The sequence below is a fragment of the Pleurodeles waltl genome, chromosome 10, assembly GCF_031143425.1.
Source record: "Pleurodeles waltl isolate 20211129_DDA chromosome 10, aPleWal1.hap1.20221129, whole genome shotgun sequence".
NCBI classification, from domain to species: Eukaryota; Metazoa; Chordata; class Amphibia; order Caudata; family Salamandridae; genus Pleurodeles; species Pleurodeles waltl.
The window spans coordinates 745,571,281-745,596,828 of NC_090449.1; the positions used below are offsets into that span (position 1 = coordinate 745,571,281).

The 25,548-nt window shown below is 45.6% G+C and overlaps 1 protein-coding gene across 2 annotated transcripts in view; it reads left to right on the top strand.

Annotated features, from left to right (window-relative positions):
- ODAD2 (outer dynein arm docking complex subunit 2) overlaps positions 1 to 25,548 on the top strand; it is an 827,935-nt gene that overhangs the window by 493,915 nt on the left and 308,472 nt on the right. For both annotated transcript variants that reach the window (XM_069211313.1, XM_069211314.1), the window contains exons 12-13: positions 4,756 to 4,965; positions 24,618 to 24,854. In XM_069211313.1, the coding sequence (XP_069067414.1) occupies positions 4,756 to 4,965; positions 24,618 to 24,854 (447 nt within the window). The remainder of the gene's footprint in view (positions 1 to 4,755; positions 4,966 to 24,617; positions 24,855 to 25,548) is intronic.

Consider the following 25,548-nt stretch of genomic DNA (forward strand, 5'->3'; position numbering starts at 1 on the left):
TGAAGTCCTTCCTTGGTCTGGCACCTAACTAGGTCAAGATCGTCAATTATTTTCCTGAGAAAATACAGCAGTGGTGGGCAGCGCGGAGGGGGAATAAATAAAAGTAAGAAAAAAAGACTTACCTGCTGCTACTGCTGCCGACTGCCTTGGTGCTCCTATGCTCCCTGAAGTCAATGGACCAGAACAGGCTCCCAGACTCCCCACCCAATCCAGATGCTGCTCTCATATTATTACACAGCATGAGAGCAGCACCAGGATTGGTCTGAGTGTCCTGGTTAGGCACTCACTAAGGGACTGAGATCCTGTGCCTAATCTCCACCTGGCTGTGCCACTTAGCTGGGTTGGAGAAATATAAGTGTGCATGTGTGGTTGGCTGTCTTAAGAGAACTGGCTAAACTGTCATGCACACTTACAGTGCCCAACACTCCTCCTCCTAGTCCCTGCCACTGTCAATTGAGGACTGCCTGGCCCCACCCAGCCCTAAACTCGGATCGGCTCACCCAGTGAAAAAGAAAATGATAACATTGTTTTATTATCATTTTATTTTTCATCTGCTGGCACCGTGGGGCTACGCTCCTCCGCCATTCTGGAGATGCAGCTGCTGATAAGCAGTCAGGGAAGTGTTAAGAATCATTTTCAGATGTGTCAAGACCCAGATACTTATCCAGAAACCACCCCTCTGTTAACACAGCAGCCACAAGGAGTTCCAAAAGATGAACTATGATAAAGATCAAGTGGAATGTGGTTAAGGAAAGGACTGCAGGGAGTAAATCTGGTTGCAACAGATCACTTTAGCCACTTACTGGGATAAGAGGAGAACAAACTATCAGTATTCACTCCTAGGCTTACCTGTATGGTGATAACGTCCTTGAATTACTGCTGAGATTGTGTTCTCTGAATCTATCCTGGTTTGGAATGGGAAATGTTAGAGTTTCAAAGTAAGTATTTGGTTCTCATTTGAATTGCCTAGAAAACAAAATAGTTGTTACAACCAGATTAACCAATGATCCCATTCAAACAATCATTTTGACTTGTCACTCTTACCATTAGTCTACATCAGGTCTTACTGTTAAATCCCACTCTTTGCTCAGACATTTTCAGCACACCGAGCCTTTCTTGAAAACCTCTACCTGAAAAGTCAAGATGTCTAATGTTTTGGAGTATGTGTGATCTTAACTCCAGATCACCCTCCTGTTAAGTCTGTGAATCTCAAATGGGTGTATTGTCTTTATACTTGGGGACTTATTGCCACAAACAACTGTGATAACCATTTCAGACAGGCTAATTCCCAATCTCCCTGATCTTAAAACTTTGACTCTTCACAGAAAAGAGCAGGCACTATGTCATCTTCTTCTGAAGTCTAGTAAAGGTCTGTTACCATGCCTCCAGTTAGCCCAAGATCATCTTTGAAAGGAGAAAAACCTCTCTCTTATTGCCGAGAACACTGTTGTCTATCCAAAAGCTCATCATGTTCACTAATGGTGAGTCATGGTGCAGTCTCATTTTAAAGAGGAACTCATTTTATAGAGAAACTCTGCCCTTACTGAAACCAGATTTATTGAGGCTTCAGCTAACTTTTGCTAGATCAAGGATAGCAGCCACTAAACTGGGGACTGTTTTCCCAGGCCTTCTCTGTAAACTCTACAATGCTGTAATTTGCAGAGGCATCTGCCACAAATTGCCTTGATGCGTGCAGTTCTACTCACACGCAGACATTGGCCCCAATGCGGGAACTCTTTAATCCAATTCTCAAGCACCTGGGGTTATTGGAGTGTCTTGGGAGCAAGGAGACACTGTCCTGACTTCCTGCTGGTGTAATGGGTGCTGGGTCATTCTTGGGTGTTGAAGATTATGAGAGAATCCTGAGGAGAACAAAAAAAATTCCTGTTTACCTGATGGGTTAGGGACGCAAGATCATGCTTGGAGCCCTGTAATCAGTCTCCTCAGTTAATGCTAGGGGTGTTGCTGGAGTGTCATCTGATTTCTGATAAGGTGTGAAGAAGTGTATAGTGAAAGCTCCAATTTTGTAACCTTACAATTCTAGATATGAGGCAGTGGTAATTACCAAAGTCAGAACGTATAAGTTAGGGGCTGTCTTGATGCCGCTGAATCGTGCCAGTGAAAGAAAGATAGTGTTTGCCTCAAGGACACCAAAGGTGCTGAAGGAAGTTATTCATTTATTAGTGAGGAGGTGCTTGCCTACTGGTGGGGCATACAGCCATTTCATACATATGTGTGGTGCACGATGATTGTATTGCACATTGGCCATTGCTGTTAACATATATTTACACCACCAAGGTGGCAATGAAACCCACTCCACAATGCAAAGTGGTTATACAGATTGTAAGAGTATTTATCTGAGATGAAAGGTGCGCCCTGTGTATAATATGTTGGTGCTGGTTTTTATACAAATTGTCATTATCAGAAGAAATTGAGATGGAGTATGATTATTGGGTGGTTGCCAGCACAGAAATGCATTCTAGAGGACTGATGAGTGAAGGTGAGTAAAGGAGTAGGTGGGTAGTGATAAGGAATTAAAACAGATCCACAGTTTCTCAAGGATGGAAAAAGAAGCAAGGGTAATAATGTCTTGTTAAGTAAGTTGAAGACTATTTGGTTGGAGTTGCCAACAGTTAATGGAGTGGTCCTCAGAGAGGAAAAGTTAGCATTACCAGTATCTCAGCAAAGAATAACACATTTACCCACAAAGGTCACAGCCGAATATTTGAGGCTATGGCAGAGATTATATGTGGGTATCAATGACCCATTCAGTTATGGAGTATGGAAGGCAAGTTTGCAATTGTATTGGTTGACTGTTTTTTACATTGGCCTGGAATAAAAATGGTAAATGATGTGCAGCCAGAGATAATCATTGTTTTCTTCAAGGAAGTTGTCAGGAGCGAAGGAATTCCACACACAGTGGTGACAGACTTTGTCCCTCAGTTTTTATTGGAAGGGGTGACTGGATTTTTAAAAGCCCATGATATAACTCATCATAAGTCCACTTTGTATCAGCCAAGAGAGAATGGTCTTTTAGAGAGTTTTATTTGGGTTTTGAGTGATTAGCTGTGGTTAGTTGTTTGGAGTGGATGGGCCTGGATGGTGTAGCTAAGTCGGAGGTTATTTGCTTATAGGAGCACTCTACATTCTATTATAGGAGAATCATCACCATGTGTTTTGTTGCATGTAGGAAAAACTGATTGATGGATAAGAGTGAAAGGGATAGGTTTAACTGCGAGTCAGTGGTGGAGAGAATGGAAGCTAAGCAGGAAACATACGGGGCAGTCATAATGGCTGATTATGTGGTGCAAATGTTGTGTATGGTGACAAATTACTCCTCTGTCCCTCCATGAATGTTGGCAGCTGGGAAAGATGATTTATGGAAATATATGCAGCATAAAATGACAGATGGGTAAACTGTGAATGGCTGATATATTATTCACTTTGGAGGGACATTGTAGACAACTTGAACCTTGTTCTTGTTGTCTATTTAATGTTACTCAAAACCCCTAGTGAGTATCAGCCCCATTATTCACTGTCACCCATTTATAGATCTGTAGAGCCAGCTAACCCGGTATAAGAACCTGTTTCTAAATTGCTTATTACAGTTCAGTTGTGATGTCATAATGGGCGCTCCACGAGTCAGCAGCAAAGGTCATAAGTATATCATGGAACATCATTAAAGCTGTTGTTTTAGAACTATTCGTTCCTATATTTGATTTTTCTAAAAATGAACAGCATTCAGCACAGAAGAAAGTTTTATGCTAGCATGTTACTTTTTTGCATTCTACGGTACAAGAAAGAATCTCTTTGGATGTTACTACTACTTCTGAGTTGTAGTCTTTTTAAAAATCTGATCTATTTTAAACTGATTCAAATATGTTCTTGCAATAAACTACTAACTTTATTATGATACTACAAGATTCTGGGGGTTATTCTAACTTTGGAGGAGTGTTAATCTGTCCCAAAAGTGACGGTAAAGTGACGGATATACCACCAGCAGTATTACGAGTTCCATAGGATATGATGGACTCGTAATACGGCTAGTGGTAAATCCGTCACTTTTCCGTCACTTTTGGGACGGATTAACACCTCCTCCAAAGTTAGAATAACCCCCTCTGTTTTTTGTTTCATCTGAAACTCTATCATCTCTTTAATTTGAGAGAGCCTCCACATAGTTAAGCTGTTAGTGAGATGAGTGATGGTGTTACCATGTATTATAAGGTATAAAGTACTCTCAGCTTTACGATAAAACGGTATTGGAAGTCACCTCGAGTTCCATGGCCTTAAAAGGCAATTCAGTTGCGGTACTCCTCAATGACCTAGGATATTCTTAGAATGTGTGGTGGGGTATTTTATCCCATTTGTTTTCTATAAATATTATAGCATATAATAGTAGTATATTAAATTACTATTTTATGTGTAATTTAGTCGTAATGCACTCTTTCCTTTGTGGAGAATGCAGTATAGTATTTTCATATCATTTATGAGGCCCTGCTCTTTCCCAACCTTGTCTCAGAATTCTTAGTGGTTTGAAAACCCAAATGAAAGATACACCTTGGTCTATTGCTAGGTTCTTACTTGAATGAAGGCAAACATGGACCCACTTACTATTTTTACATTATTTGCTGGACTATTTTCTCTTCAATTCAAATCTTAACTACATTTATGCAGTTGTACTTGATTGAGTTACATAACATGGTTACACTTAATAATATTCTTGTCTTCTTATCATATCTTTTTTCTTGGCTATAGATTGGTTCACTAAAAATCTTGAAGGAAATCAGTCGCAATCCCCAAATTAGGCGTTCCATTGCTGACTTTGGTGGTTTACAAACAATGGTAAAAATATTAGATTCAGCAGATAAAGATTTAAAAAGTTTGGCAGCAGAAACAATAGCAAATATTGCTAAATTCCGAAGAGCCCGACGTACAGTCAGACAGCACGGAGGCATTAAAAGACTGGTTAGTAAATATTTGGTTATGCATTTATTTTATGTTTACTATTTATGTTCAATGTATACATTGTATTTATTTAATTTAAAATGTTTGATGTTATGTTGATGAGGAGAAGGCAGCTGGCTTTAAAATGAAATGCATGGAGTTGACACACCCTCTCTAGTATGTCAAGTGTTTGGGGGTTTATCTTAAACTAGTTTGGAAGTCTCCTTCCAGCTCTCAGTGGGAAGTACACCTCCTAGCCTAGATCTATATAAACACTAACATATGTAGGCAGTAACTTTTCTTTCTAAAAAAATAGGTCATTAAATCTAATGGTCATTTTTTAATGAGAACTTCTTTTCTTGATCAATCTTGTAGGTTATTATTAGAATCTTTCTCCAGGATTAGCTTGTACATTCGTAAGAGTGTGACTGTAGGAAGCTGGCCTGGTGTGTGGTGGACACCTATGGTATTTGCACCTTAAACCTGGTCCAGACAACCCCTATTAGTGAGACAGAGTCTAGAAAGCCAGGGCTCTCTAGTGGTAGCTGCGGTGAGCAGCCAAGACTTACCTAGGAGGAGTGTAAAGCACTTGCAATGCCACACAGTAACATTTCACATGAAGGGAACCACACTGTGTTGCAATAATAAATATAGTTTATTACAGTAACACTGAACTAGATTACATATAGGCAGTTCCCCAACTGGAGGTAAGTATACACTATATATATACAATAAGTAATAGGAATCAGCATGGAAAAACAACAAGCACTGGCGCGAAATAGCAGAAAATAGCTAGGACCCTATTGGAGGGAGGGGACAAACCATAGACTAAAATAGTGGAATGCAAAGTTAGGTCCCCCACCCAAGGATGTGGGATTGTTAGGAGAAAGCAGGGAGAACTTGGAATCCCCAAAGGTGAGTGCCTAGATGACCCCCTGTGACCAGGAGAGCAGAGGTGAGTTACCTGGTCTTCCCAGAGACTAACAAGGGATCTTGGAAAAGGACCAGTCCAGTGGAACCCAACAGTGTCTTCCAGAAGAAGAGGACCTGAGAAAAAAGAGGATAGAGTCCAGTCCACACAGGAGTGTCCAGGTGGGGTAGGGGCCGACTACCCACCCTTCTGTGGATGAAGATCAGCTGTGGAGCCCAGGAGCTGCAGAGAAGTCATGCAGCATGTGTCCTATGCCGGTCGTAGTCAGGTCAGTGGTCAGGAGGACCAACACAAATCTGGGCAGAAGAGGATTTGCAAAGAAGAAGAGGACCAGCAAGGTCCAACGGACTCAAGCCTTGGAGGGGAGTATGGCCTGACCCTCAGTAGTCGAGAGAGCCAGCAGAAGCAGTTGTAACCCCCACAGGCAACCCACTGACAGCAGGCACAGTAAGTTGCAGTAAGGCACAGTCAGCACACCTGGAGAGGATTCCCATGTCAGTCGAGCAGCAGAGGAGAGACTGTCCTTACAAAAATGAAGTGCTGGAAGGGTAGGGCTGCTTGGAGCCTGAAGATCCCTCAGAGAAGCAGTCAACAAGCCTTGGTTGCCGCAAATGGTGTGGTGCACAGGGGTTCTGTCCTGCAAGGAGAGTCAAGGGCTCACCGTCTCCCAAGTCAGTCAAAATGCCGAGAGGACCAAGAGGTTCAGTCAGAACCACCACCTGTGTTGGAGGATCCATGCAGTTCCTGGGAAGAGCAGATTCCAGCAGCTGAACGTCGTTGCCTTAAGTGCCTGCGGTTGCAGGAGAGTGACTCCTTCACACCTAGGGAGATTCCTTCTTGCTTCTTTGGTGCAGTTGAAGTCTTGCCAACCCCAGAGGATGCACAGCCATGGAAATGTTGCAATTGCTGGAAAGAGCTGGGGAAAAAATGTTGCAAGGCAAGGTCATCTCTGGAGTTGCAGACTTGTTTGATTCCTGTGAAGTCCAGCAGTGGTTCCGGTGGCCAGGAGCAGAAGAGCTTGATGCAGAGGAGTCCTGGTGGAGTCTTGCATGCCGAATCTGGGGACCGACCCACAATGGTGTCATTAAATAACCCTAACAGGGGGCTCGGTCACTCTGAAAGGTGACTTCCTATCAGAGGGGGTCACTGACGTCAGTCACCTGTCCTGACCAACCAGATGTTCCCAGGGGCCTCTGCACATCTTGTTTCCAAGATGGCAGAATCAAGTGGCCACCTGGAGGAGCTCTGGGCACCACCCTGGGGTGGTGATGGACAGGGGCGTGGTCACTCCCCTTTCCTTTGTGTAGTTTCACACCAGAGCAGGGACCAGGGGTCCCTGGACTGGTGCAAACCATAATATGCAAGGGGGGCACCAAATGGTGCCCTTCAAAGCAAGCCGGTGGCATGTGGAGGCAACCCCTCCCCAGCCTTGTAACACCTATTTCCAAGGGAGAGGGTGTTGCATTCCCTGTTCCACTGGAAATCCTTTGTTCTGCCTTCCTCTGCTTGAACTGGTTAAGCAATAGGAGGGAAGAAAACTGTCCGAGAGGCTGCAGCAGCGTGGGCTACTCTCAAAACCCTGGAAGACTGGTAGCTGCAATACTAGGGGGGTTGTCTAAAAAGGCTCGATAGTGCATGGAATTATGCCATTAATACTGACACTATTATTGGGGTATGATTCCGACATGTTTGGTATCAAACATGCCTAGGTTCGGAGTTACCATTATGTAGCTGGTCCACAAGTAGTGACCTGTGGCCAGTACACGTGTAACATGGCTTCCCCGCACTTATGAAGTCCAGTAGACTGGAACTGGAGTTCGTGGGTGCACCTCTGCTCATCCAGGGGTGCCCTCACACACAGGATCCTGCACCCTGCCCTCTGGGCTAAGAGAGCCTACCGTAGGGGTGACTTACAGTGACCTGGTGCAGTGACCAGTAGTTAAAGGTGCATGCATCCTTTCACACAGGCTGCAATGGCAGGCCTGTAGACACAGTCTGCTAGGGCTCTCATGGGTGGCATAATATATGCTGGAGGACCCCTGGTGTACCAATCCCCTGGGTACCTAAGTACCATATACCAAGGACTTACATGGATACAGCAGTATGCCAGTTTTGGGGTGTAAAAGGTACACAAGCAACCAGAATTAGAGGAGAGAGCACAACGACTAGGGTCCTGGTTAGTTTCAATATCTGATATACAACCATCATGTTGAAAATAACATCAGCAAAAGAGGCTCCAAGGTTAGAATCATATTCCAAGGATAAGATCAACATCACTATATTCGATTCCTAGTCAAAGGGAAAAGGTCAAAAAATTCATTTAGTGGGGTTAACTACCCCTTTAGGGGAGAGTCAGCCTCATATTACTTCTTTTTTGCAGCCTTGAGAAAGCCCTGGCGCATACGCTGTGTGGGGCAAAACATGTGTCGGCTGGAATTGGCTGAAACTTTGCTGGACTTTGTGACTCAGTTTTGGAATTTTCCACTTTTCATCAATAAAAATCTTTTGAACTGGGAACAAAATATCCCTCTTTGCAGTTTTTGCCTATGAACCATATTTTATACTGCAATTAATTGCTTGAAAAATCACGTTCTCTCAGTGGGACCTTACCAATTAATTTGTAGCGTACTTTCAAATAGGAGGACTAGGGTCCATGTCCTCCGGTCTAAGCTCCCACAACTACGGCGAACAGGCATTCTAAACAGGAGGTTATCTTTTCTGGACCCTCTTATCTTTTATGTGATACAATCTTCACAATTGAAGTCCTCCATTAAGTAAAAAATGAAAAGCAAGAAATCCAAGCATGACTCGTCCCCTTCCTGTGACTTTCAGAGTTTAGGGAAGGAGTGAGGGCATCAGCGTGCCTCTCTGTCTTGCTCCCAAACTAAGGGCCAGATGTAGGTACGTGCCAAATTGCGACTTGCAATTTGCGAGTCAGTGCAACTCGCAAATTGCAACTCGCAATTCACGATGCAGAAAGGTGTCTCAGACACCTTCTGCGACTCGCTATGGGGTCGCAAAGACCCACCTCATAAATATTTATGAGGTGGGTCGCAGTTTGCGACCCCATAGCGAGTCTAGGCACTCACGGGGATGGTGGCCTGGTGGAGACAGCAGACCACCATGTCCATGACTGCTTTTCAATAAAGCAGTTTTTTTTTTTTCTCTTTGCAGCCCGTTTTCCTTAAAGGAAAACGAGCTGCAAATAGAAAAAATACCGAAACCTTTTAGTTTCGGTTTTTTTCAGAGTAGGCAGTGGTCCATAGGTACCACTGCCTGCTCCGAAAAAATATTTTTGTGAGCATTCACAAAGGGGAAGGGGTCCCATGGAGACCCCTTCCCATTTGCGAATGAGTTACCATCCACTTCAAGTGGATGGTAACTGCGAGTTGATTTGTGACCGCCTTCGCGGTCACAAATCAACTCTACATCGCGGTGCGACTCGCAAATAGGAAGGGGCTTCCTGTTTGCGAGTCTGAAACACACTTTGCGAGTCGGTACCGACTCGGAAAATGTGTTTCTGCATCGTGTAAGGGATTTTGCGCCTCGCAAACGGCGTTTTTCGCCGTTTGCGGGGCGCAAACGCCTTCCTACATCTGGCCCTAAATCTCCATCAGAGCAAATTCCAAATCTTGTCCCGACGCATCCCACATGCCAGGGACCAATGGCGACACAGCAGCATATCAAGGAATTTTGTGAGGACCTGCTGTGTCTTTTAAGCACACCCTCTGGCGTCGCATTTTGTCCCCAAGGAACCATGCGATCTCTACCTGAACACTGCCTGGAGGTCTGCCATCTGCAACAGCTGGAACCTCTGGACCACATTAGCTATGGTGCTGACTTTGAACCTAGTGCCACAACCTGCATCAAACCATCCAGCATCAACACTGATTGTGACGTTGTCAACTCTGGTTGATGAAGCAAAATGATAGTGGACTCAGAGCTGACCTCGGACGAGGCTACACCCCCAATTTCACCAAGCTGTAGCCTTCCTGTAAACCATCAGATTTTGACACATTGCCTTTGCCTCAGTGAAGGTCTTAGGTCCTCCACAACCTATTTGGTACTGATTCGGATTATGATCAATATAATGAAGTGGATGAACTAGGACCCTAACAGACATATGACAACTAGTATGAAGAGCTACAGGATGTCAGTGACTTGGATGCTCCTCCAGGGTCTAGCCTAGTTTCCACCCATCCTCTAATTCTGCAACTGAGAACAGCACCTCTTTCACAGTGGTGTTGCGGAGGGTGGAGGAAGATCTGGACCTCCAATTTCCCATCTTGGAAGTAAAAACCTATGTGCTCACTGAGGTCCTATAACCGAGATTGACAAATCCAGAGCTGCTGCCTTTCACAGAAGCCTTGACAGACACCCTACTGGGCTACAGGCAAAGCCATGCTCTGGTTTTGTGGTGGACGGACAGCTCAGTGCTTCACCCAGTTCCAGGTGACCCAGTCTTCCTGACTCTACATTGACACCGAAAAACTTGGTGGTTAAGACAGCCACCAGCGGTCATCCCTTCCTGATTACTCCACTGCACTGTGAATCTAAGCTCATTGAAACATTCAACAAGTGCGGGTTTTCCTCCCCCAGCCTTGCTTTGTTCTCGGTCAGTGCCAAAGAAGGACAAATACCTTCACCCTATTTTATAATTTGTCCTCTCAGTGCCTTTCTGTGGGACAACAAATTCAAGATGATCACCTTGGCCAGATCTTGTCTGCCCACGACTTTGGAGACTGAATGGCAGTGTTGGACATTTAGAACACTTACTTTCACATCCCTGACCTGCAAGCCCACCGTCACTGCTTTTATTGACAGTGGGGGAAAGGAACTTTCTGTTTGCAGTGCTCCCCTTTGTCCTCACCAGAACCCCTTGGGGGTGGGGGTGCTAGTGCTTCCCTATCTGAACCTGCTGCTGAAAGGGAGCTCACTCCAGGCAGTTGTCACCCACCCACATACTACTGTGAATCTCCTACCATTGTTGTGGGTCACTGTGAATGTGCCAAAGTCAAACTAGACTCCTTTCCATATGCTCCATTTTGTTGACGCTATTCTGGGCATGGTGCAGTTTTGTGCCGTCCCCCCAACAGCAGATACTGCAGGATATTCGGGCTATGATCCTGATGCTTCAGCCTGTGTCCTGGATCTTACTGCGGATGGCACTAAAGCTATTGGGTTTGTTGCTGCCTGCATCTTGCTAGGCAAACATGCCAGGTGGCACATGCAAGCACTGCAGTGGGACCTCAAATTCCAGTGAACTCAGCATCTGGGCTGTCGGACTGTATCCAGATTTCAGAGGAGACTGCAAAGGAGCTGCAGTGGTGGCTACTTGACCACGTTTGGGTCAGTGGCAAGCCCCTCCTCTTACCCCATCCAGACTAGACGTTAGTCACAAATGCATCACTACTGAGTTGGGGAGGCCATTTGAGAGAGGTGCAGGTCAGAGGCCTCTGGTCTTCTGCGAAGACTCAACTCCACATCAACATGATGGAGTTGAGGGTGTTTAGCTTCGTATTAAAGGCCTTCCTGCCCACCATCAGAAGAAGGCTGGTGGAAGTGCTAACAGACCACACCACTGCCATATGGTACTGCAACAAGCAGATTGGGCTGTGGTCTTGGGCTCTGTGTCAAGAGGTTCTGTGCCTTTGAATGTGGCTGCACTGGCAAGAGATTTCTCTGGTGGTAAACCATCTGGTGGGATCACTCAGTACCAGAGCAGATGAACTCTGCCACCAATGTTTAGGTGATCTTGAATGACAGTTGCACCTAGAACTGGCATAGGGCTCCTTCCAACAATGGTGGGAACCCTGCTGCAGTCCTTTACCACTGCGAGAATGCTCATTGTTAGCACTTTGGCACTTTAGAGTTTCCAAGGTGGCTCTTTCTCTGAGACTGAAGCTCAGGACTCCTCAGTGGCCTCTTGCCACTGCCTCTCCTGTCTCTAGCTCTAGTTCTGAAGAGGTTCAGGAACAACCAGGCCCCAATCATCCCAGTGGCAAAAGATTGGGCTAGAAAATTGTGATACCCTGAACTCCTAGGCATGAGCACCTGTCCTTCAGTCAAACTGCAGCTTTGGGAGGCTCTTCTGTTGCAGTGGTATGGGAGTTTTATTGAACCTGGGCCAGCACAATTTGCATCTCTCTACTTGAAGATTGAGTAACAACAGTTGACCTCCTGCATCCTGTTTCCATAGGTCATTGATGTCATCTTGGTAGCAAAGTGTCCTTCCACAAAATCAATGTACCATTGTCATTGGGACAAACATGTGGATTAGTGCAGGGCACAGCAAATGTAGTTGTGTGAAGTTTTGTTGTTTGTTCTATTCGTGGCCCAGGAAGGAGTTGCCTTCTGCACTGTTAAGGGCTGTCTATCACCAGTTTTGGCCTTTTTACAGTGCCAAAACCCTTTGTGATGCCACAGTGGGACTTGAATTTAGTACACACCTTTTGATTTACATCCCTTGGATATGCTGCACAATTATCTGTTGAAAATTCTGATGTTGCAGAAACTTTTTGTCTTCACTATAACATCGGCTATGCATGTGAGCAAATTGCAGGCTCTTTCTGTCAACTTTATACAACTTTCTTCCTTGATAAGTTTTTGTTGAAGACCTAAGCTTCCTTTCTGCTGAAAGGTGGTCATGCAGGCTGTCACCTTTCTGGCATTCTGTGCTCTACCTCACCCCTCTATGAAGGAGGGAAGACTCCATTGTTTTGATCCTAAGAGGGTACTTAGCTTTTATATTGTTCGCATTAAAGGACATAGGGAGGAGGATCTGCTCTTTGTAGGGTTTGCAGGAGCCAGGAAAGGTAAGGCAGTGCATAAAATTGACTATCTTTTGATGGATTGTTCTCTACATAAAGATCTGCTATGCAATGGATAAAAAGCAGCCCCCAGAAGGCTTGTAGGCTCATTCCACCAGAACAGAGTGTCGGTTCTGGACACTTGTCAGTCACTGCATGGGCGTTGGTACACATGTTCATGACACACTACTGCTTTGACAGTCAAATCCATCGAGGAGGGCATGTTGTCCCCTCGGTGCTGCTGGACTACTTGGTCTGAACCAGTTTACAGATCCACCAACTTGAGAAGTAGTGCTATGGTTTCTGTTCGTAAGGAGACAAATCTGCAGTATCCATCAGAAAAACAAGCACTTACCTTTGTTAACGATCTTTCTGGTCGATATCTAATCACAGATTTGTCACTGACTCCCCCGCCTCCCTGTTCTGTGAACTGGACTCTTTTCCATCTAAAAACTTCCCATTCTAGATTTCTGAACCCTGGCTATGCCAAACTACTGATATGCTCTGCATCTGAGGGCACGGACAGCCTAGAAAGCAACTGCCACTGGCTGGCATAGATAGCACTAATATGCAGAGTGGAATGACGTCTGAGCAGAGCCACACAACACTGCCTGCCAAAAGCATAAGTACTGATTAAATGTTTCAGGGTCCATTCTGATGCCTGGGGAATATTTGCATGGTGAAGAATGGATGGCTAGATAGAATACCCACCAGAAATACCTTTACCAAAAGTAAGAAACATATTCATCTGGTCATTCTGAGCAAAGGGAACCTAGAAATCTTCTGCCAAAAGAGGGGTAGCAGAGTCAGATCTACCTTCCCCCTCCAAAGGTTTGCTAATAGCCTGGTGATTAATGTACAGGGAGGGAAGGCGTACAGAAGCAGAAAAGGTGAAGGAATGGTTAGAGCATCCATCCCCCCAGCAACCCTCTTCCTGGAACTTGGATATGAATTTGGTTAGCAGATTATTCTTTGCAGTGTCAAAAAAACAGTTGAGAATTCTCAAACCTTTGTCGTATTTGTTTGAAAATATGAGAAACCAGACTGTATTCATTGGAAGGAAGAAACACCTTTCTTAATCTGTACACTAAAATCTTGTCTTTCCCTCTAAAGTGAGTTGCTGAGAAGGATGTTTAATTATTCTCCTCCCAACTGGCTACCTTAAAAGTTAATGCTGCTAGCAATCAGGAATCTGTTCCTGACTATTTGTTGAAGAAAAATGTTGTTGTCGTTTTTTCCGTCCTCATCATTAGCACTTGATTCTGAAGGAAATGAAAGAAGAGAAGTGTATGGCATACTGTCCTCATCTCCTTCCAATTTGAAGAATGCCCTGACTCCTCTAGAAGCTATCTCCCCTGGACCACCTGAGGCCCCAAGGTGCCACCCCAAGCTTTGTTGCTGGTGTCTGTAGTTAGAATGGATGAAGACAGCATAGCTAGGGGAGTGCCTCTGACTAACCTTGAAGGCTTCGTCCACCACTATAATTCTTTGCAAATACCATTCATTACTGGTACCAGATCCTCCAGGTTCTGCAAGGCTGGATCCCAGTTCTTCAATACATGGTGGAATGAGGTACCCAAATGGAGATGAGCCCAAAGTACCACAAAGACACACAAGGACAAAAAGAACAAAAAGGGAACTTTGTAGAACCTTTCAGGGATGTTCCTTATTTCCACAAAAGACACAGGATCTGCCATGTGACCCTGAATATGGAGCCATTCACTTATAGAAGCTGTCTGTTTTTCCAGGATTTTCAGCAAAAGAGTATCCTGTATGCTCTTGTCTGTGACAGGCTCCCTAGCCCAAATGCATCTGGAACTGGGTTTCTGTAAATATTAGTTCTCTTCCAGGGGATCCTCATCAATAGTCATAAACATTGAATATTCCTGCCCTTGTGCAGGGACCCCGGAGCATATATAAAATACACACATATTAAACATGTGTAATAACAGCAATGTAGGCTATAATCATAAACAAGCTAAAATGCTTTATTTCTATGAAGTTTTTTTTTTTTTTTTTTTCATTATAAAATTACAATAGAGAATAAATATCTACCCAAGCCCCCAAAACTGGGCTTAGGGAAGTAAGCAGTAGTAATCACTAGGGAAAAAAGAGAAAAAAAACTACATTGAAAAACAATGGAGCATTCTTAGCCAATAGCCTGCATGCAGGTTAACACAGGAGAACCATAAAAACTTTGGCACCATGCCTTTAAGACCCTGAGCACCTCCAGTATCCCACCATGCCTCAGGGGTGAAGGAAAGGTGACAGTTGGTTCACAGTTAGGTCAGTTCTTTTTTCCGGCTTCTTCTGAGAGGATCCTGGAGCATTGAGCTCTCAGTTTTTCTGAGTTTTCCTCAGAAAAATCCTTTAAAAAGCGTTTTTTCCTGTTTCATTTGACAGATAACATCTTTGTCTGAGTTTGGCAGTTTTTTCCTGACAGAAAAATGCCTTCACTTTTTGTCAAATGCCCTTCTTGTGGGAAGAAGAAGGCCCAGTCAGACCCACACTCTCTGTGTATTGTGTGCCTGCCTCAGAGTCACTGCCCTGACACTTGTAAGCACTGCAAGAATATGTCAAAGAGGACTCTGAAGGACAGAGAAAAGATCAGGCTACATGGGCTTCATGAGAGGCAGAAAACATTGCCCTCTTCACTTCCCAGGCAACCAGCAGGCCATTCTCAGGAGAGAATGGCTAGGTCGACGTCAGCAGGTAGGAAAGTACCTGTTTGTTCCCCGTCGACGTCATCGCCGCCACCGTCTCACTGGCATAGATCGCCGTCGACGGCGAGACACCCGACGTCGAAGGATACGGCGTCGAGGGAACACCATCGCAGGGACATATCTCCGTCGACGGCAGCCCGTCGATCGACGTCGAGCCATCGCCGGCGTGCCCGGTCGCCGCCAAAGGCCGTACGTCCCCCGACGTCAAGAGACACGGCGTCGAAATCGCCACGACGGCATGAGCGACATCCGCTGTCGGCCTCCCACCGCTCCACGTCGAGGCACACGACGGTGAGTAGGTCGAGGTCCAAAGATCGGCGTTCGACGTCGAGACACTCAACGTCGAGACACACGACGTCGAGGCAAGAGCAACCAATGGGGCGCCCTTCGACGTCGACACAGCCGTTGACGTCGGCACAGGTTTTACCTGTCCCGCAGGGAGTTGAACATCGCCCTCCTCCAACAGACAAGGCCGCACCATCTCCAGTGGTCTCCATACCGAGCGACTCATCTCGTTCAAGAGCGGCATCATCTGAGCATGTTTCGCCTATCAACTTATCTCCAAGATGGCTAGAGAGCCTTAATAGACCAGCGGCCTCCCCGGATTCGCAGTATTCGCGAATGTACTCGCCTACTGCCTCTCTTCCAAGAACGCCATCACTGACAGCGAGGGCAGGACGGGCTCGTTCAGCTCCTCATCAACCGACCGCGAGGTATGGGCGCTCTGCTACAGCGTCTTGCAGCAGGTCTCGTTCCCAACGGCGATCCAGGTCGCGCTCACGAAGAAGATCACCCTCTTGGTCGTCGTCAGGATCATCTGTCGGGCGTTACTTCCCCACCCTAACAGATTCTCCACCTGCTAGGGTCTCACCGGTGGATGACATTACCACTTTTAACGAGGTGCTGTTAAGGGGAGCGCAGAAATTAAACATAGAGGTTCCAGAGCCATCTACCTCCTCGTCAGTCATCTTTGAGACTCTGCAGCATAGATCAGTGTCAAAAAAGCTACTACCTCTAGTGCCTGGTTTGTTGCAACCAACCATGGACACTTTTCTGGCCTCAGCCACACTCAAATCTGCCCCGACTAGGATTTTGAAAAAATATAAGGCTCCCGAACAGGACCCTTTATTCCTAAGAAAGGATCCGCCGCCGGACTCTGTAATATTGTCCGCAGCCCGAAAAACCCACTCGGTGGCATCATCCTCCACGGTCCCCCCGGATAAAGAGAGCAGGCATCTAGACTCTCTGGGGAGAAAGATGTGCGGTACGGCGGCTTCGGCAATGAAAGTCTTCAGTGCTTCTGCACTCCTGGGCAGGTATGACCGTTCTCTGTGGGACTCCCTCAATAGATTCACAGAAAAACTGCCCAGAGAAGACAGACAAGATTTTCAAGAGATCCTGCAAGAGGGATGTCTGGTATCCAACCAGGTTATCAGCGCGGCGGCAGATGGGGCGGATTTAGCTGCACATGGGTACGCACATGGAATCTGTGCAAGGAGGTCTTCCTGGCTGAGACTAACTGGTTTAAAGCAGGAAGCACAACAGCGCATCCTGAATCTCCCATTCGCCGGGAACTCGCTGTTCGGTACCCATGCAGACGAAGAAATGGCCCGCATGAAGACCGAGGTGGACACCATGAGGGCGGTAGGCCTGTAAAGGAAGAAAGATTTCAGGCAGAGGTATAGGCCTTATGAAAGGCGCCCTTTCCAGCAGAGGGTTCAATCCCCTCACTGGGCCCAAAGGCCACAACAACGGCAGGGACGCCCTCTTTTTCAGCGAAGGAACACAAGAGAGCGAGGGTCAAGTAGACCTCAGCAGTCCACACCGAAAGCGCCGGCCAAGCAATGAGATCTCACTTCCCTCGACACTGTACACCACTCCGGTGGGGGGAAGTATTACAGGCTATCTTCACGAGTGGCACTCTATCACAAGAGACAAATGGGTGCTCAATATTGTCGAAAATGGCTACTCTCTTCTTTTCAAACAGCCTCCACCACACTTGCCACCAGCCAAATGCAATCCATCTCAGCCTGCTGCGCAGAGAGGCTCTCGCCCTCTTACAAAAGAATGCAATAGAAAAGGTTCCACCTGCGCACAGAGGAAAGGGGGTTTACTCCTGTTATTTTCTGGTGGCGAAAAAGGGCCGAGAGGGCGTTTTCAGACCAATTCTGGACTTACGGCTGCTGAACAAATACATAAGAAAACAGAAGTTCAGGATGCTAGCGCTTCATCAGATTTTCCCTCAGCTACATCAGGGAGACTGGATGTGCTCCATCGACCTGCAGGATGCATATTTTCACATCCCAATAGCTCCCAAGCATCGGAAATTCTTGCGCTTCCAAGTAGCGTCACAGCACTATCAGTTCAGAGTTCTACCATTTGGCCTGAAATCTGCCCCACGCGTCTTCTCGAAATGTATGGCGGTGGTAGCGGCACATCTTTGAAAACAAAAGATATTCATCTACCCATACCTAGACGACTGGTTACTGAAGGCTTCTTCTCCGGAGCAGGCGAGAAGCCATCGGGACATTGTGCTCACGGTTTGCGAGTCTCTAGGTCTTCAGGTCAATTACCAAAAGTCAACCTTGATTCCAACACAGAACCTTCACTACCTGGGAGCTATAATAAACACAGAGCGCCAAAGAGTGTATCCTTCGGAGGAACGACTATCCTCAATAGACAGGAAGTGTCAGGACCTGTTGAAAGCCAACGCACCTACGGCACGTCAGGTGACATCACTGCTGGGCTCCATGGCATCATGCATTTTCATTGTCCCAAATGCCAGACTGCACATGAGGCCCCTCCAAGAGGCATTGAAGAGCAACTGGAGCCAAAGGACAGGTCGCTGGGAGGACAGAGTGCGACTACCGGCAGCGGCACTTCAGTCATTGAAATGGTGGATGCACAGACCTCACCTGTCAGTAGGTGCTCCATTTCACCAGGTAGTGCCATCCGACACTCTGGTAACGGATGCGTCTCTTCAGGGATGGGGGGCTCATCTGGGTCTCCTTCAAGCTCAGGCCCTGTGGTCAGACAAGGAAAAGCAGTACCACATCAATCTGCTGTAACTCAGAGCGGTCCATCTGGCTCTCAAGTCTTTCACTCCATTGATTCAGGGGAAATCTCTCCTAATACAAACGGACAATACAACCACGATGTATTATTTGAACAAACAAGGGGGAACGAGATCCCTACCCCTATCTCGAGAGTCCCAAACGATATGGCATTGGCTCCTGGCCAGAGGAATGTCACTTACAGCGGTTCACCTGCCAGGTCAACAAAACGTGGAGGCAGATTTCCTGAGCAGACACCTAGAGGACGCACACAATTGGGTCCTACACGGTGAAGTCGTCGAATACATCTTCGCTCAATGGGGTCGACCTCAATTGGATCTCTTCGCAGACGAAGTAAACAAGAAATGCCCAGACTTCGCATCCAGGTTCTACCGTCCGGGATCTCGAGGGAATGCCCTGTTGATCGACTGGTCAGGGATATTTCTCTACGCCTTTCCACCGATTCCCCTCATACCGGCAGTGATCAACAAACTTTACAGATCCGGAACCAGAATGATTCTCATAGCGCCACAATGGCCCCGTCAATTCTGGTACACAGATCTCCTCAACCTATCGGAACAACCTCACAGGGGGCTGCCGTGCAGACCGGATCTTCTGAGCAGGATGGAGGGCAGGATTCTACATCCCAACTTACCCTCTCTGAGCTTAACAGCATGGCTCCTGAATTCCTGCAGTATGGGCACCTAGGACTCTCACAGGAGTGCATGAACATCTTGAAGGAGTCCAAACGACCTTCCACGAGGCGTTCTTACGCTTTTAAATGGAAGAGATTCTACATATGGTGCTGTCAACAAGGTCAGAATCCCATACGGGCTCAGGAGGATGTCATACTGTCCTATTTACTTCATCTGGCAAAGTCCGGTCTGCAGGTATCATCTATTAAGGTACATTTGTCTGCCATTACAGCCTATCGTAAGTCACCTTCTCAGGAATCCTTCTTTACGAAACCTGTAGTCAAGGATTTCTTAGAAGGTTTGAAAAAAGTGTTTCCGCCCATTCGGAGACCATCTCCTCCATGGGAGCTGAACATAGTATTGTCAAAACTTATGGGCCCTCCTTTTGAACCTATACACAAGGCCTCTTTACAACAACTTACGTGGAAGACGGCTTTTTTGGTGGCCATTACTTCAGCGAGGAGGGTCAGCGAAATTCAGGCTTTGTCTTCCAAAGAACCGTACACGGTTTTTCACGACAATAGAGTGGTTCTGCGAGCTCACCCATCTTTCCACATCAATCAGACTATGGGGGTCATTCTGACCCTGGCGGTAAAATCCGCCAGGGCCAACGACCGCGGGAGCACCGCCAACAGGCTGGCGGTGCTCCCTTGGGCATTCTGACCGCGGCGGTACATCCGCGGTCAGTAACGGAAAACCGGCGGTGTACCGCCAGTTTTCCGCTGCCCTGGGGAATCCTCCATGACGGCGCAGCTTGCTGCGCCGCCATGGGGATTCCGACACCCATACCGCCATCCTGTTCCTGGCGGTTTTGGCCGCCAGGCACAGGATGGCGGTATGGGGTGTCGTGGGGCCCCTGGGGGCCCCTGCAGTGCCCATGCCAATGGCATGGGCACTGCAGGGGCCCCCTTAACAGGGCCCCACCAAGATTTTCAGTGTCTGCCATGCAGACACTGAAAATCGCGACGGGTGCAACTGCACCCGTCGCACCCCTTCCACTCCGCCGGCTCCATTCGGAGCCGGCATCTTCATGGAAGGGTGTTTCCCGCTAGGCTGGCGGGCGGCCTTCTGGCGGTCGCCCGCCAGCCCAGCGGGAAACCCAGAATACCTGCGGCGGTCTTTTGACCGCGCAGCGGTATTCTGGCGGTCCCAGCCAGGCCGGCGGCTTCGCCGCCGGCCGGGGTCAGAATGACCCCCTATATCTTTACCGACTTTCTTTCCCAATCCGGAGACTCCGGCGGAGAAAGCATTGCACTCCTTAGACTTGAAAAGAGTGCTGAAATTTTATTTGGATAAAACAAAATCCATTAGACATTCCAACCGCTTGTTTGTGAATTATGGTCATTTGAGGACAGGAGAGGCAGCATCTAAACGAACGATATCAAGATGGATAGTTTCTTGTATTGTGAATACTTACCAGCTGGCTAATAAACAATTACTAGCTAAGCCTAAAGCGCATTCCACAAGGGGAAAAGCGGCTACTGCTGCCCTCCTTAACAATGTTCCAATATCTGAGATTTGTAAGGCTGCTACATGGAAGTCTGTACATACATTTACTAGACATTACTGTTTAGACTCAGATGCAAGAGCGGATGCCCAAGTGGGGCAGGCCTCTCTGAGAAATCTATTTGCATAATACGTATCTATTCCTGCACTTCTATTAGACAGTCCGCAGAGTTTAGGGATGGGCTTGCTAATCTATTCAATGTTTATGACTATTGATGAGGATCCCCTGGAAGAGAAGGATAAGTTACTTACCTGTAAATCCTAGTTCTCTTCCAGGGGTATCCTCATCAAAGTCATAAACAACCCACCCTCCTCCCCGGACGCACGTCTCCTAGAAGTGCAGGACAGACTGTCTTTGGAATCAGTTAAACAGATTGTCACCGTAAAAAAGTACTGACCTAACTGTGAACCAACTGTCACCTTTCCTTCACCCCTGAAGCATGGTGGGATACTGGAGGTGCTCAGGGTCTTAAAGGCACGATGCCAAAGTTTTTATGGTTCTCCTGTGTTAACCTGCATGCAGCCTATTGGCTAAGAATGCTCCATTGTTTTTCAATGTCGTTTTTTTTCTCTTTTTTCCCTAGTGATTACTACTGCTTACTTCCCTAAGCCCAGTTTTGGGGGCTTGGGTAGATATTTATTCTCTATTGTAATTTTATAATGAAAAAAAAAAAACTTCATAGAAATAAAGCATTTTAGCCTGTTTATGATTATAGCCTGCATTGCTGTTTTTACACATGTTTAATATGTGTGTATTTTATATATGCTCCGGGGTCCCCGCACAAGGGCGGGAATATTAAATGTTTATGACTTTGATGAGGATACCCCTGGAAGAGAACTAGGATTTACAGGTAAGTAACTTATCCATCTTGTCTTGGAATCAATTGAGATGTCTTGTGATGGATTAGGAACCCATAGCTCATCAGGGTCTGTCATACCACTTCAGAATGCTTCCGTAAAATGGCTCTTTAGAAGGAGTGGATTAGGAAATCATCCATTGAGGGATGAATCAATATCCCCTCTGTGTAAAGGAGAGCTCTGTTGCTGCCAACACCTTTGTGAATATCCTCCAAGAGGATGTCAGAAATAAAAAGAGAACCCAGAATTGACAATGAGAATGCATGCAACAAAACCACCAAATTTTGGAAGAGAAGGAAGAATTGAGAACTGAAGGTGAAAGTCTTTGAGGTCCAATGCTGTCATCCATTCTCCATGATTGACTATTGGACTTACTCACTGCAATATCTCCTACTTTAATTGGTAGGTGGCTCAGACTCTTTTGAATGATTTTCATTCTAAACTTCCCTGAAGATTTCTGCACCACAAACACATTGAAATAAAAACCTTGCCCTTATTGAGGTTTTGTAACAGGACAAATGTAGTTCTTTGACAACAGGTCTGAGTCAAAGTCAGATGCTTTACAAGATAGTTAGCAGAGGTGAGATGTGTCGGGGAGGGCTTCAAACTACAAAGAGTACCCCTTTTCAGTTATTCACCTGATCCAAGCATCTGAGGCATCCTCTTGTCATATCTGTTGAAAAAACGAAAGGTGAACTCCTACCGGTATTTCATTATAGTTTTCAGGTGAGGAGGTTTCTTAGGCTTTGGGTGAGGAGGAGGAGGAAGCATTTTGATCTCTAAATAAAAAGGTCTGATTAAACTTGATTTTTCCAATTTGAAAATAAAATCCTTGGATGATCTGCATGTTGGATTTTGCTTGATCCGAGTCTTGAACAACGGAGCATTCATCTGATTCTCAGAAGCACTGAGACGCAAATACTCAAGCGGATGCCTAAACAACCTGTTATCAGAAAAAAGCATATAAAGTAGTCCAGCCTTCTGAACTCCTTTCACCTCCAATCCCTAAGAAAAATATGGTGACGGGCCACAAAATTAGATACAGTAGAGAAGGCTGAGATCTCTTAATATGTCACAGAAGATATCTGATATGAACCTTGCTCGCAATTCCATATTTTAAAATGATTCTGAACAATTCACTCTTTCCAGAATGGCTGCCGTAATTATCTGAAAGTCCTTTATATGGGACTGCGATGCATACACTGCATAAGTATCTGCCCTCACCACGAGATCTAGACCAGAAACCCCTTTCTTGAAAGAAGCATCTACCTTGGGGTCCACTGGGATCTCCACTGATGCATCATCAGTGTTAACAGGAGATTGCCCAGCCAGCTTTGTTAGAGGATACATTTGTGAACTTTTTGGAAGATCTGCCTTTTTCCATTTTCTGTGGAGTAGATCCATTGACTGCTTACTGATTGCCAGAGGAAGAGAGGGATAAAACTGTACTACTGCAACAGGCCTGAACTAGTTCTAGGAAACTCCTCTTCCATAGGAATCTGCAAAAGACCCCCAAATGCCTGGAAAGCGAGACAAGCTCAGATTTCTGAATGGACTTAGCATTTGGAGTGGAATCATGCACTAGAGCTTTTTCCTCATCATATTCAGGTGAGGGCCACGATGACACTGAAAGTTCAAGTTTAGGCAGCTGGATAAATAAAATGATCACAGCTGCTGGAGGGCAAGCACTTTATTTGTGAAAGCACACAACTTCTGCCCAATCACAATACGTAAAACTGGCTCCCAAATTGTGGGCAGAGCCAACGCCCTGTTCTAATGATGCTTACATAATTGTATGGTGACAGCTGTGCAGTCACGGCAGACCATAAAAAAACACTCTCTTATTCTGCCTGGTCTTTTAACATTGAACTGCAGCGCAGCCCCCCTCCTGCAAAGCCGCTTACCATGAGCAACTCAGCTGGGATATTTATCAAGAAGGAGCATTTTTTCTTCAATCTAAAGCGATCCCATAGTGATCTCTCTGTTACCGCATAGAGATTGCTCTGCAAACTATCCTTGTTACTATAGAACAACAGAGAGTGCCTGGAAGTTATCCAGAACCCCATGGCTTACTGTAATTTCCACAGTCTCCAGTAGGTTTTGGCTCTTATTGCTATACTTCTAAAGAGGCAGATAAGAAGAACAGGTGTTATTGTGGACCTACTCCCTCTTGACTACCTGAGTAACAGGTGCATTGGTGGGAAATGGGGCAAATGGCTTGTTTTGATTGGCTCTAGCTGGGACAAAGTTGTTCCTGGATGCGAGCTGGGACACCAGACATAGCAAGTGCTGTAACAAAGAGGTGACAAAAGATTGGCCTTTTGTCTCAAACATTGAAGGTATCCCCCTTTTGTGGAAGTTCTGTGGCATTTTTTAATAAACATAGAGATGGTGGGTGCTTTGAACTTATTTGTTAAAAAAAGAAGCTGAAAATCCCAATACAGAATATAAAAAGCAAAATAAGACATGTAAAGTGAAAACTGCATCGTCTATTTGGTTAATTCTAAACCAACGCAGTTTCTTGAATTCTTCAGTCTTCTGTGCTAGCGTATATGTTCTGTTGTGTGGAGTATTTATCTCAACATTAATTAATAATTAATTTGTCAATATTAAACATGAATTAATTGTAATACAGACAGTTTTCTTTCACGAAGCTGTTCAGGCTACCAAAGAATTGTTATCTGTGTTCTTTGTTATTTCATCATCAATAACGATAGGCAACACTCCATAATACCCACACTTGGGTCCAAAAGAAACCATTGGTGCTGACAGTCTATGTACCTTTGCATTTCCCTTTCCGAAGATGTTACAGGTCATACCATAGCCACTCAACAGTCATCTGGTATAAAAACCATTTGTTTCTGTTCTTCTGGCTCTGGCCACAAGAGACTTTAGACGAGGGCAATGGTATGTGCTGGTGGCAAGAGAATTTGAGGCAAAATAGTCAGCGTGCTCTACACATACATCAGTTTCACTAACAATCTAAGGATTATGAGCCATGGGATCCAAATGGGAAGCCTGCTACATTTTTTTGTGAGTCTTCCATATTTTAAAATCAATTTAGTTTCAAGATGGTTATTTTGTCTCCTGTCTTGTAGGTTGGATTGCTGGACTGTGCCCCAATGAGATCAGGTGACCTTAGTCCTGAACAGGAAAAAGACCTTGAGGTTGCCCGCGCTGGTGCTCTGGCACTCTGGAGCTGCAGTAAAAGCAAAAGGAATAAAGATGCAATACGGAAAGCTGGAGGCATTCCTCTTCTTGCTCGACTGCTAAAGTCCTCGAATGCAAGTATGCTTATTCCAGTAGTGGGGACATTGCAGGAATGTGCCTCTGAGGTAATTATTGAAAAGGACGTCTCTATAATTATATTTATATTAATAATGTAAATGCTATTACGAAGAGTGACCTTGAAGCGGTCCGACTAATATAGATTGGGGAATCACGATTTTGCAAAAAGTGTATTTTTTTTCTCCCTCTCAACCAATGCCCTCAACCACTGATGATTGTGTTTACCTTTCTCAAAGTATGCTTCATTGTGACAGTTTCTCATTTTCCATAAACAGTGGCCGCCCCCTATTTTTTTTTTTTTTTCTCACATAGTATCATGATTGGACAATGTATTGAGAACAACTCTGTTCTTGTGGTCCTGTGTGACACATAGGGCTTTCTCAGATTAGTAGGGTGTGAAATCTGGTATGTGAAGAGACTGGAGTACTATGGCAATGCACAAAGAGTTAATCAGACTTTCCCCGAACCTTCTACAAGACTGTGAAGTTGTGGGAAGGGAAGAGAAAGTATAGTTTTTTGACTAGGCCAAGAAGGAATTAATTTTACACCCCGCCCTTCTTCCATTTCTACAAGTCAGAATGTGAGAACACAGAGAGTAAGGGGCTGGCCTTAAAGGGAAAATGATCTTTTCGCAAAGGCAAAGTTGTGTTTCTTCCATGCTAAATGAATATTCAGTACAAATACAATGCCTCATCAATGAATGAGGCTTTGTTTGAGCATTCATGTCATCAGATGTCAGGG